The sequence below is a fragment of the Muscardinus avellanarius genome, assembly GCF_963383645.1.
Source record: "Muscardinus avellanarius genome assembly, chromosome: 12".
NCBI classification, from domain to species: domain Eukaryota; kingdom Metazoa; phylum Chordata; class Mammalia; order Rodentia; family Gliridae; genus Muscardinus; species Muscardinus avellanarius.
Window position 1 is genome coordinate 27,656,908 of NC_137798.1, and position 12,719 is coordinate 27,669,626.

Sequence of the window (12,719 nt, forward strand, 5' to 3'; positions counted from 1 at the left end):
TGTACCCAGAGGTAGAAGGTTTTCCAGGAACCCCAGTGCCATCAAAATAAATAAATAAATAAATAAAATTGTATTGTATAAATAATACAGTATTTTGAGCAAAGAGTTCTATATTATAATTCTTAGAGGTATTACTTTCTGATTTTTGAACAAGGGACCCCAAATTTTCAATTTGTACTTTATTTCAAAATTTTATAGCTGGGTGGGAATCTTGAACCCATAAGCTAAACTTGAAAGACATCAGACGACAATCAGAATGTTGTAAAAAGTGTTTCTTGCTTTGCATATTAGAAAACCAACCACTACTTTGGGTTCTGCAAGTTGCTGAGGTGTGTGTGTGTGTGTGTGTGTGTGTGTGTGTGTGTGTGTGTGTTTCCTTCAGGAAAGAAATGTTATGAATAAGGAAAGTAGATCTTCAGAAAGGAGCATCCTGCAAAGTCCAGTTTAATCCATGTTACTATGGATTTAGTGTCACCTTGATGCTCTTTCAATCAGGAATCCTATAGTAGTAATCAAAACAGAGATAGGAACTCAGCCCAAGCACCCCATCTTTGCTTGTGAAGAGACCCAAGGTGGCGCAGATCACCTCAGAGCCTGATCGCTGTGGACATGAAGATGTCCTTGGAGTCCCATGGTGCAAGATGATTTCTCTCCACCCTCACCCCACTCTAACTCTCACACTCCCAGCCCTCTATAAAATTTTCTGATTATACAAAAGAATTCCAAAACGGAAATAACCATCAAAAATTCTTTTGTCCAACTTCATTTTATAAAGAATGTGCAAGATGCCAGTAAAAAACAATTAAAGAAATTTGAAGGAAAAGAAAGAACCTGCTTTCCCTCACTTCCTTCTAGCATCCCAGCTCCCACCTGCTCCTGGGGGGCAGATTGCTGAGCAAAAAGCAACTGCTTCTCAGCACAGGTACCCGGGGCTCTGCAGCATGGTCAGGGAAGCCTTGGTCTAGTCAGCCTGTTCCAGAGCAGTTGCAACTGGTGTAAATGCCTGACACTCTGGCAAGTGAGGAGACGCAGGTTGAGCCACTGTTGTTCTACCAGCACATCCTACCTGCCCCGCTGGCTGCTGTGGAGTGAGCCAACCTAAAGTGAGGGACTGGCCTCCATACCTATGGTCTCTCAGGGCTTTCCAAAGAGTAGGAGAACCCATTCTGCATCCCAGTGGACATGCTTTGAAGGAAGAATACACACCTGGCAACCATCACTCATACAAAAATACTGAAACTGAGACTGTCTACCTGCAAGTGGACAAGTCCGGGAGTATCGTGCAGGTTCGAAGCCAGCCTCGGTGGCTTAAGAGACCCTGTTGCCAAATTGAAAAAATATATATAGAAAAATAGGTCTGGGAGCATAGCCCAGAGGTAGAAGGAGTTCCAGGAACCCCAGTACCACCATATATATATATATATATATATATATATATATATATATATATATGTGTGTGTGTGTGTGTGTGATTAAGTTATAGGACTGAGGGTGTAGCTGGTAGAATGATCCAAGGTTCCATCCCTAATACTGCAAAAAAGAAAAAAAAATCCTCCAAATACAATCGACACAACTTAGTCTCATAAAAAACAGGAATGAATTTCTCTTAATTCCAATATCGAGACACCATCACAAACCTGTGAATACATCAGAGTCTCTCCATCCAATTTAACACAACCCCCAAACTATAAGTTCATTACACACTGAAATGGGGGTTTCTTGAGAGAAAACCCGGCGAGTTCTTGTCTACGGTGAGCGAAGAATGACACCTGCAGACCTCAGGAAGGGGAGTAAAAGGTTTATTGGAAGCAGCAGGGAATGGGGCAAGGGTGGCTGAAGACCCCCAAAGGGGCTGGAACTCTGGATCCAGCAGCTGCCTTCAGGACAATACTTGAGAGTAGCCCAAGCCGAATTGCCTTCAGGTGCAGGCTGCTTTCTTCCGGAGTCCACACGATCTGCCAGAAGGGAATAGAGAAAAGTGGCCGAACACCCCATAGGGGCGGTCAGAACTCCAGGGTCAAGTAGCTGCCTTCAGGGTCACTACCCGAGTGTTGCCCGAGCCAAGTGCCCATCAGTTGCAAACTACTTTCTCCCAGAGTCCACGCAATCTGCCAGAAAAGAGGTACAGGTCACCCCTAGGGGCCTGACCAGCCATGATGTCCAGCAGAGGCCTTCAGGTCACTACTCGAGAGTCGCCCGAGCCACGTGTCCTCAGATGCACTCTGCCTTCTCTCAGGGCCAACACGACCTGCGAGAGAGAGAGCAGCTCCCCAAAAGGGGAGGGGGTCCCGAGCGGGAAAGTCCCCCTGTTTGCCATCTGACTGGCCTTGCCTGACCACTTGCAAGTTTGCTTTTGGTTAGGGTGACTTTTGGGATTCCAAGGAGAATTTGCATAGGGCATTTGCAAGTCCTTTGAAGGGTCTCCTTTCAGGAATGCCAGACTTGCTAGGTGGGTTTGTTGATTAGGAAACTCAGGATGGCTTTGTGAAGCTCTGATCCTTCTTATCTCTGAGCCTTTGGAATTTCAGGCATTTGTCGCCCCTCAGAAAACTCAGGAAATTAACTTTTTTCTACCAAGTCCTTTTCCCTATCTGCCTATTTCCTTTCTATCTCCTCAACCTATGGTCTCTCAGGGCTTTCCAAAGAGTAGGAGAACCCATTCTGCATCCCAGTGGACATGCTTTGAAGGAAGAATACATACCTGGCAACCATCACTCATACAAAAATACTGAAACAGACTCTCCACCTGCAAGTGTGGACAAGTCCTGGAGTATCGCACAGGTTTGAAGCCAGCCTCTGTGGCTTAAGAGACCCTGTTGCCAAATTTAAAAAATATATAGAAAAATAGGTCTGGGAGCATAGCCCGGAGGTAGAAGGAGTTCCAGGAACCCCAGTACCACCAACTATATATATATATATATGATTAAGATATAGGACTGAGGGTGTAGCTGGTAGAATGATCCAAGGTTCCATCCCTAATACTACAAAAAAGAAAAAAAAATCCCCCAAATATACCCAACACAACTTAGTCTCATAAAAAACAGGAATGAATTTCTAGTAATTCCAATTTCGAGACACCATCACAAACCTGTGAATACATCAGAGTCTCACCATCCAATTTAACACAACCCCCAAACTATAAGTTCATTACACACTACAATGACCCCACCCCTGAGGACATACAATAAATCTCTGAATTCCCACCTTCAAAAGAAGGCAAATAAGAACAACAACATATTTCATTGGGAAATGACTAACCCACAACTCCCGTGCCCCCAATCAAAACCCACACTTCCCGGCGTCCACAAAGGCCCACCTCAGAATCGCACACACAGAGAGCCCGCAGTAAGCTTTTCTCCCGGGACAACCAGGTATCCACCAATCTTTATTGGAAGCTCCTTTGAGTCAGCGGGCGCCGCCAGTGCACAGCGGACCCTCCCTGGTCCTGGCCCCGGCTGACACGCCAGGCTGCAAGGGCCCAGCCAGGCTCAGGGCCGCCCGCCGCGCGGCCAGCACTGGAGCATTCAGGGGCCCAGCAGCCATTACCTCTGCGCCCAGGAACGGGCTCCCGACGCCCATGAGGCCGCAGCCCTTGGTACCCGCCCTGCACTCATGAGCCTGCGCATCGCCCACAGGAGGCTTCAAAGGACTCTAGGAGCTGTTAAAGCAGCCCGCGAATGTGCCAGGGTGAACCGTAGGAGCAGTGAGTGCATGCTCCAGGGTGACGTTGGCATCCTCCTCAGCGTATGCGTGTGCATGTGAGCGAGAGAAAAGCCTGGCCTGGGATCCTGCAAGACTGGCCCGAGTCACCAGGCCTTGTGGTTGAGGCAGCACATTCTCATGGAGCCTCTGCGGCTGCCCGTCTTAAAACACATAATTACAAAGGAGCCATAGTTGCATTCCATACCACTCTCACCGAAATGCATCGCACAGGTCCATCCTGAGCTGAGTGCTTTATTTAATTTTGGCACTGGGGATTGAACCCCGGCACATTCTACCACCGAGCTACACCCCAGCCCTGTTTTTTCTTTATTTTGAAACAGGATCTCAGTAAGTTGCAGAGGGCCTAAGTAGCTGAGGCTGGCCACAAACCTGCAATCCTCTTGTCTCAGCTTCCCAAGAACTGCGAATACAAGCGTGTGCCATCATGCCCAGAAAGCCAGTACTTTTTATCCACTTTAGATTGTGTTTTGATTCTCACTCACTCTTTAAAAAAAAAGTACCCTTAATTCCTAGTCCTTCTGAAGGTTCCATTAAAGGACAGTTCTGGAAAGAATTTCAGGTGTGGGAAACACTCTAAAGACGTGATTTGTTCCTATGCCAATGGCTGTGTTTTTTAGTCAGACTACCATGGACATTTACTGGCAACACAAGGATTGCTTTGGAAAAAACCATGCACCCAGCATGCAAGTACCCAGCTCGCCTGAGATGTATGATCCTCCTTCAAACACCATCCTCGAGTCTCCCTGAGAAGCCCTGTATTTATCTGAATATTTGTAGCAAATTTCTCTCATAAGCTGCAACCATGACTGGAATTAGTTAAGTGCCCACCTCTACAAGAGCAGCAGGGTAGAATGAGTGGACTCAAGTAAGGTTAATCAAGGAAGAATGGAAGGAAGATGACTTCCTTGTGCGATGAACCTGAGAAACCTTTAAAATGGCCTAGAGGCACACACCAACTATGTTGCCAGTGTATTCTGAGAGGGGAGTTGAAGTTCTTGCCTAACTGCCAGAGCTCTCATTGGAATGTTCCCTCTCCCACTCGGCCATGCTGCCCAGCCCCTCCCCCACCACAGAATGTCTGGGCCCTACATTCTGTTCCTATTTAAATTCAAACTTTACCTGCCCAGCTCTAGTTGGACCTCGAGCATCTGCTGGAGCCAGCTCAAGCTCTGGGTCCTGCAGTTGACTCTTCTGACTGTGGAGGACATCAGTGTCAAAGTCAGTGTTCAAGCGTGTGGGGATGATTTTAGAAGCAGGTAAGCCTGGAGGGTCAGGGGATTGTTATCTGAATACCTGCCACTCCTTAAATCTTTGAGAATTTGAATTTGGCTCTTACCCTGGGGACAACTGACTAAGCTGACCTAGAGGAAGGAGAGAGGGATGTGTTTCCCCAAGGGTAGCTCACTTAGGGATACGGGGGAATCCCCCAGCAGGATGTACTACTTATGAGAAGGAGAGGGATTCTTTGAGGTAGATCAAGATGCCTTGGTGGAAATACAGTGGGTCAGGAAAAAGACAGGATTCAGGTGACTTTAGTCTTCCTAGATAGAGACAGGTCACCTCAACAGGTTTATAGGTAGTGGCGGGAGTGTGTCACAGTGTGACCTGGAGGGGGTTCAGTGGGAAAGCTTGAGCCCCAGGTCCTTTCTCAAGACACCTAGAACTCCCCGTGATATCTTTCTAAGGGGCTTGAGAATAGTATCCTAGCTCTTACGGGACACTGGTGAGAAATGGTGTTAGCCAGGACACTGCTTGATGAGGTTCTCTCTTACGACACTGGAGATGAAACCTCTCTGTGAGGGCTCTCCAACTGCCATAGCCCAGACCCCCTTGGCCTCTTCCTTCTCAGAAGGAAGCTTCTTCTTCAGCCTAGGCAACTGATGTCTTTGATTTCACTGGTGCAGGGCAGCTGGGAGACCTCAACCAACATAGTGCTGGGGCCTCCCTGAATTGCTGGACTGTTGTCGCCCTACGGACACAGGTCTTCAGAGGTTCTCAATCTTTCCACTCTACTGTGTATGTTCAACCTTCCTTGTACAATTGACAGGAAGACTTTGCTCATCTTCCTTGTCTGCTACTTTGTGATCAGGGAACAGATGTGGGTACACCTAGCTTTCTGGAAGCAGGTTCTTTGACTGCTGGAACCTTCCAGGGGAAAGAGACCAGCATAGAATCAGGAAGATCCCTGTAATTGTGACTGTTATGAGAAGTCACATTAGGGCCTCTTGTAAGGGGAATGCTTTATGGCCCTTGCTCTCATCCACTGGTCTGCATCAAGGCTTAATGGACAGGCAGGTGTCCTTGTCCCACCTGGTAGCTGGCTCCAGCCTGGTTTCTGTGAGCCTTTCCTGTTCACTATTGGAAGCTAAAAAACAAAACAAAAGAAAACAGAAAGTATGGGTGAACAAACAGGTCTTGATTGGATCCATTTCCCACAATGAATTCTGACATGACCAGTGGCTGTTAATACCTCTGGCGACCATCCCTGACAGACCCATGACACCCCCCCACACACACCTTTACCATCCTAGGCGGCAGCTGCTGCACTGCAAGGACCTGATCTCAGGGACCCAATGTCTAGCCCACTCACCTCTTCCATGGAAACAGACCTCCCCATGTATGGCAAGCCCCACTGCTGGGGACAGGGTGGCCAGAAATGTCCCCACCTTGATCTTTGCTGTGGAAGGAGCCAGGAGAAGCATCCACCTTCATTACTGATTTCCCTTCAGGGTTCCTCATACAATGTCTAAGGAGCAATTCCACTGATATGCCTTTGTTTCTATGTGATAGGTTGGGGGAAGAGAGATGATTATTAGGAGCATCAGCAAAACAGAGACTAAGGGAATGAGGGTGCATCACCCTTTGAACCTGTGGCCAACCTATAGGCTCATAGAGTGCCGGGGCCAGGCCGAGACAAGGTCCCTTTCCCACAGGTGGGATACCTAGATGGCATCACTGAGCAGAGTCCACAGATCCATTTCTAGGGAGATGCCTGGGCAGGAGGCTCCAAAGCCCGCAGGGGGTCTCAAGAGGAGGGAAGGCCTAGGTGCTGCTCCTGGCAGACAGTGGTCTGGAAGTCTGAGTGGACTTGGAACCAGGTGTTTGCCGGGATACTTCTGAACAGTTGGAACACAGCATGAAATCCACTCGGAAACACAAACTGCCCGATGCCCCTGCCCCAGTGGCCTGAACTGCTGAGCTTCCTCTCTCACTCCCAGTGACCGAGGAGCTGTGCGTTGCCCTCCAGCTGCCACTTCTCCTCCTCAGCTCAACCCTTTCCTCTGTCTCCACAGCATCTACAGGTCTGGGACAGAACATGGCCCTGAACCCTGCGGCCTCCATGTCTCCATTCGCTGGCCTGCCCCTCGTGCCAGCTCTCCCTGTCCCAGCAGTCCAGTGGTCCTGGAAGCAGCCCCCAGGCCCTTTCATGCCTGCACCGAGCTCTCAGGGGAGCGCACAGCTGCAGCCTGCCCATCCCATGACACCTTCTGTCGCGGGAGCTGGTGGCAATGGGCCAGGTGGGCCTGGGGCTTTCAACCTCATCTTCCAAGTTGGGACAGAAGTGCGGCCAGCAGAAACTCCAAATACCCAGAATGTTATCCTCACTCAGGCCCCAGCCATCTGGAGTGCCCTCAATGGGACTGTGGTGCAACCCGCTCCCATCCTCATGGTGATTCCTGCCCCAGTGACCATTGTGCCTGCCTCGGACAGCACCAAGCCCCAGCCCCCAGTGAGGAGCTCGACCCTGGGCCTCGCCCCTCAGGGCCCACCACCGATAGCCACCCTGGCCCCCATTGCATCTCCTATGACCGGCGAGCCATGGCCACACCAGGCAGGTGGAGAGGGTAGCCTGGCCAGCTCCCAGGGCGGGGCCTTCACGGATGGCTCCTGCAGACAATACAGTGTCTACGAGAACTTTCTATACTGGCAGCACATCAAGACCCTTGTGTGCAGGAACCTCCCCGGGACGCCTGATGTGAAGGCACTCTCCTGCTTCCTCATGTGAGTGCCCCCATGGCCTGGGGCTCACCCTGAAGTTCTGCCCGAGTGGACATGTGGGCTGGGGGCCTGGGCGGGAGAGCGCCAAGGATGGCCGGTCAGGAGGGGAAGGGCAAGTTGAGAGCCGCGTGCCAGTACCATGCCTCTAGGGCCAGGTGGGAAGTGTGCCTTCTCCCGCTGGTCCTCAGCCCCGGGAGTGCAGCCATTGCTCCTCAGCTGTCATCACCACCATTCAGAGGACTCAGTCAGAGAAGATCCCTGGCGCAGTGGGGGCCCGGAGCCGAGCCCTGACTCCCTAGCTGGTCCCTTCCCTAGTATTTCAACTTCCCACAGGGACCTGAAGGTTGGTGCCCAGAGGACAGGACAGCCAGGGGAAAAAAGAGGTGCTGGGTTGACAGATGACATAAAGACACCCACTGCGTTATTCTGGAGAACCCCATCTCCATGGTACCCTGGGGTACACAGGCTCCACTTAGATCTGAGGTGGTTTATGTCCTCTTCCCAGGCTTTGACCTGCTCTTTGGCCTTTCTGTGCACTTCTATATTCCATACGAAGCACCTGTGCTGGGTGGTTCAACCACAGACACACGTTTCGCACATTTCTGGGGTTGGTGTCTAGTGAAGCTCCTCCTCCTGGCTTGAGAAGACATCTGCCCCACTCGTCCGCACTGGCGGAACTGAGTATGTTTTGGTCCTCTTCCTCTACATGCACCACTGACATCTTGAGACCCCGCCCTCAAGACCTTACATGCCCCTACACCCACCCAAGTCCCCATCTGCAAACATCTTCCCTATATGTGCACATACAAGGTAGGGCTTCAGCACAACTGTGGAGGACACACCACATGTCTACCACACACAGCAACGCAGGACTCAGAGCCACCTGAGAGAGGCCAACGCAGCCCTAACTGGTGTGGGAGGCTTGTGGGAGCCCGAGAACATACCTTGTAGGGGCACCTGTCCAGGCAGTAACACAGAGGCATGCGGCTGTGTTGACCTGGGGCCCCTGGTCCGGAGGGCAGGCTGGGGGACCATGGCTGACCCTGAGCAATTGCAGCCCCGTGCTCCGGACCCTGTCGCGACGGGAGCCCACCATGTCTCTGGAGGACGGGCTGTGTAGGGGCCTGCAGGAATGGCAGCGAACGAGCAACTTTGACAAGATCATCTTCCACAAGATGGCAGAGAAGTGAGTCAGAGCCCCTGGCCGCCCAGAGCTGGGGTACAAGGACTGCACAGGGGCGTGATGCGGCTGGTCACAAGCCCTGTTGGGAGAGTCCACTCCTACAGCCCGAGCCTGCATCACCTGCTGCCCAGGCACTGTCTCCCTCCCTGGAGGGCTGGGGTTCCAAGTTCGGGCCCCTGAAGCTCCAGGCTCACTAGTCTTGGGTCCACAATGGCCTTGAGGCTCCGGGTCAGGGTGGGAGGCCTAACACAGCCAGCCAACGTGGTCTCCTGTGCAGCGGGGCTGCACATATGGGACACTCCACTAGTGCATGCCACCCACCGGACAAGGCCTGTTGCCCTTTACAGGGTGGGCCGCCACTGCTCATCAAGGACACTACAGTTACAGTCTTGCATCCAAAAGAGGGTGGGCATGGGGATAGCATGGTGGGCAAAGCCTACCTCCAGACACCCTGAGGACAAGTCTCTTCCTATGACCTCTGCTCCTTCCTGTCATCCCTGTCACTCAAACGAGCAAACAACAACAACTGCACGATCCCTGCCTTCTTGTAATAATCCCAGTCATCTCTGGTTATCTTCCACTCTGTGTGATCTCCTCTTAGCCCTGTGCTGGGGTCCTGCCTCCTCTGGGGATTTGGCTTGCACCCCTGCTGTCGCTTACCTGAATCCTAACCACCTATCATCTCTGTCACCCAGGTTCACGGAATTTGAGGCTGCAGAGGAGATGGAGAATCCCAAGCTGCAGCCTCCTGCAGCCCCTCCTGCAGAATCCCAGGGCCAGCCTCCTGCAGCCCCACCCAGGCAGGACCCCACGAAGCCCTCAGCTCCCAAGGTGGCCCAGCAGCCAGGTGAGGCTTTCCGCATTCCCATAAGCACTCATGAGAGAAGTCAGGGCTCAGGAAGAACTCTGTCCCCCAGGAGCACTTTTCCTTCAAGATGGGGCCCTTGCGGTTGCAAGCAGAGCGCACCCCTAGGCTGAGCTCCCTGCTATCCTTGCTCCTGGACTGCTTGGCTGGCTATTTACCTTGCCAAGTTCAGAGCTCTCTCTCCCTGCACTGTCCACTGGACTCAGTGGCTCCAAATGTCCTCCCACGTGACCATTGTCTTAATGCCCCACCTCATGCACAGCATCCTCTATGGGTCCTGAGGTCAGGATGCTCTGGCTCACCCTGGGCCAGATTAGGTCTTCTGCCTGCCCTGCAGCAAGTGTTTGAGGTGATGGTAGAGCCCTGTGCACACACCACCCTCCTCTTCCTCTCTGTCCTAGTGTGTGCCTCCAGGAAGACTGTTCCCAAGTCCCGGGCTGACTGCCCCCTGGCACCCAAGCGCCAGCTGCCAGCACAGACCAAGGCACCGCAGGAGATCCCTCCTGAAGCCGTGCAGGAAAATATCGACATCATGGAGCACCTGAGTGGGCCTTGTTCCTCAGCCTCAGAGGAGTCTGACACAGCCTGTGAGGAGGACCAAATGCAGCAACTGCCCGAAGGATACAGCGCCAGCTCTAACCCGAACATCATGAGCTACATTGACAAGCTGTGCGCCCAGAAAGACTTTGTCACCAGGGTAGGCTGGACCTGGATCCCTCATATCTGGAGGATTTTGGGAATGGTACCCAGGCCCGTGGAATTAAGCTGAGACCCTAGTACTAAGTACAATGAGCATGTGTATGTGTGTGTATGTGCATGTGTGTAGCTAGTGGTCATGATGACTTAGAACCCCCCCGCCCCCCGTAGTACCAGGCTCATTGCTTCCTGTTCTTCCTGGAAGTCTCCTTGGCCTTGGGGTTGCTCCAGGCCACGTACAGCCATGCTTTATCCTTCTTTTCCCAGGTGGAGGCCATCATTCACCCCCAATTCCTGGCAGATTTGCTTTCCTCAGAAGCAGACGTGGATATCTTGGCCTTAACCAAAGAGTTGGAGGAGGAAGAAGAACTGACTTCTGACCAGGTAGGCACTGCAGCGAGGGTCAATAGGCACACAAGTATCCAGGGGATTACCTGTAAACAAGAAATGAAAGGTAACAGGTAGATCAGGGCATGGTCACCAGAAACGTTTGCAGAGGGGAGGAAACCTGGTAGAAAGGAGAGAGGGACACCAGGTGGGACAAGGGAGATGGACCACCAGGAACCAGGGCACAGGGACACCAGCTATACTGGCAAGCAAAGGTTCCTAAGGCAGAAAAGGAAAAAAGGGATACCAGATTAACAGAGGACTGGAGAGCCCGGATAGACTAGGGCAAGAGTGTCACCAGGTACACCTGGGGATGTGAAACACCAGGTAGAACTAGGAGCATATGACTCCAGGAAGACAAAGCCGAGAGGGACCCCACCCTCTAGAAGCAAACTCCAGACAGACAGGGGAGGGAGGATATGCAGTAGACCTGAGTGGAGGAGACCCTGCTCTCAAGCCTGGTCAACCTGGCTAGCCCTGTCCTGCTGGAGATTCATGGCTTCCTGAGCATGGCTGCCCCTGGATGGGGTGTTGTGGGGATGGACAAGATGGCAGGAGACAGGAGATCCAGGGAGGGCTGAGGTTGCAGGGCTGAAAGAAGGCCCACCACGTGAGCGGGCAGAGACCAAGTCCTTCTCTGAGACCTAGACAGGTGACGCTCAGATCCTCCCTCCTGTCCCAAGCCCCTGGGATTCCAGGCTCTTTGCCCTCCTCCTGCCCAGTGCAGAGTCGGCAAGTCATATTTCCTCCTGCAGCTGGTGGAAAAGCGTCTCCAGTCCTCCAAGAAGAAAGGAGATGTGCGGGGCCAATGGAGTCACACTGTGCCTGCACTGGACTCAAGAGATTCCAAGCCTGCGGCCTGCCGAGGTGCAGAGCGAGATGGCTTTGTTGCGCAAGGGGTTAGCACCGAGGCCTGCCCCCCACGGATCACCTCCCAGGAACTTCGGAGATGCAGGGTCACAGATGCAGATTTGCCTAAGGGTGCTGCCGCGGGCTCCCTTGGTGCTGCTGGGCCCCCCACTGAGGACTGCACAGCCACCTCCATGAGCCTCAGGCCAAGAGGTGCTGGAGGTCAAGTGCCCCAGCAGGGAAGGAGCCTCCACCCCACCCTACGTCCAGCCACCTACTCCAAGACACAAGCTCTCATGGGAGGTGCATCTCGGCTGGCAAAGGCCCCCTGCTCTGGGCGTTCACTGGAGGGGTCTGGACAGCAGGATGAGTCTCTGGGCCTGGCTCGAGGCTCACAGCCTCAGAAGAGGAAGTGTGAGTCATCAGGGCCCCCGAAGAGGAAGAAGAAGAGGCATTGAGGCCCCTGGTGTCAGTGGCCGGCCCCCAGGGTGCTCACCACTCAGTTCGGGCCTTGGCGTGGGTTCAGCCTCATTGCATCCTGAAACCCAATGAACTGAAGGCTCCTCACACTGTGGGGATCCCGCTGGTCCTCAGCATGGGGAGGTAGGGGAGGGTATTGGGAGGGTTGGAGTGGGCAAAGGGTGGGCAGAGGGTGGGCAGGGAATGCAAAGTTTGGGAGAGTGGGTGTGAGTGGGAAACTGAACCCTGGGGTATTATAATCTGTATAAGTAAAGTTAGTGTGGTTAGCGAATGTGCTGACTCTTGTCTTGGTATCTGTGCTGCTCCTTGGGGCGAGAACTGGGAGGACTGTAGGATCCTTGATCCCAGCTTCTAGGGTGCACAGGCACACTCGGTGTCTGGATGAGGCCTTTAGGTTTAGACTGGTCATTCCACTGTTCCTGGGAGAGAAAGATCAAAACTCCCTGAAATTCCATTCATGACCCCACTCACAAGTTCCTGCTTCGTGTAGAGAAACTTTACATCCCTTCATTATCTGTGTCTCTTGGACATCTTTGT

The 12,719-nt window shown here is 52.5% G+C and overlaps 1 protein-coding gene across 1 annotated transcript; it reads left to right on the forward strand.

Moving 5' to 3' along the window:
• Positions 1 to 7,039: 7,039 nt before the first annotated feature.
• On the forward strand, positions 7,040 to 12,160 carry LOC308270948 (NUT family member 2G-like; the record flags this gene model as incomplete). Its single annotated transcript, XM_080707092.1, has 6 exons — positions 7,040 to 7,725; positions 8,780 to 8,908; positions 9,601 to 9,752; positions 10,172 to 10,467; positions 10,734 to 10,850; positions 11,576 to 12,160. The coding sequence occupies 6 exons, from the start codon at positions 7,040 to 7,042 to the stop codon at positions 12,158 to 12,160; spliced, it is 1,965 nt and encodes a 654-aa protein (XP_080563218.1).
• Between the last annotated feature and the right edge of the window lie 559 nt (positions 12,161 to 12,719).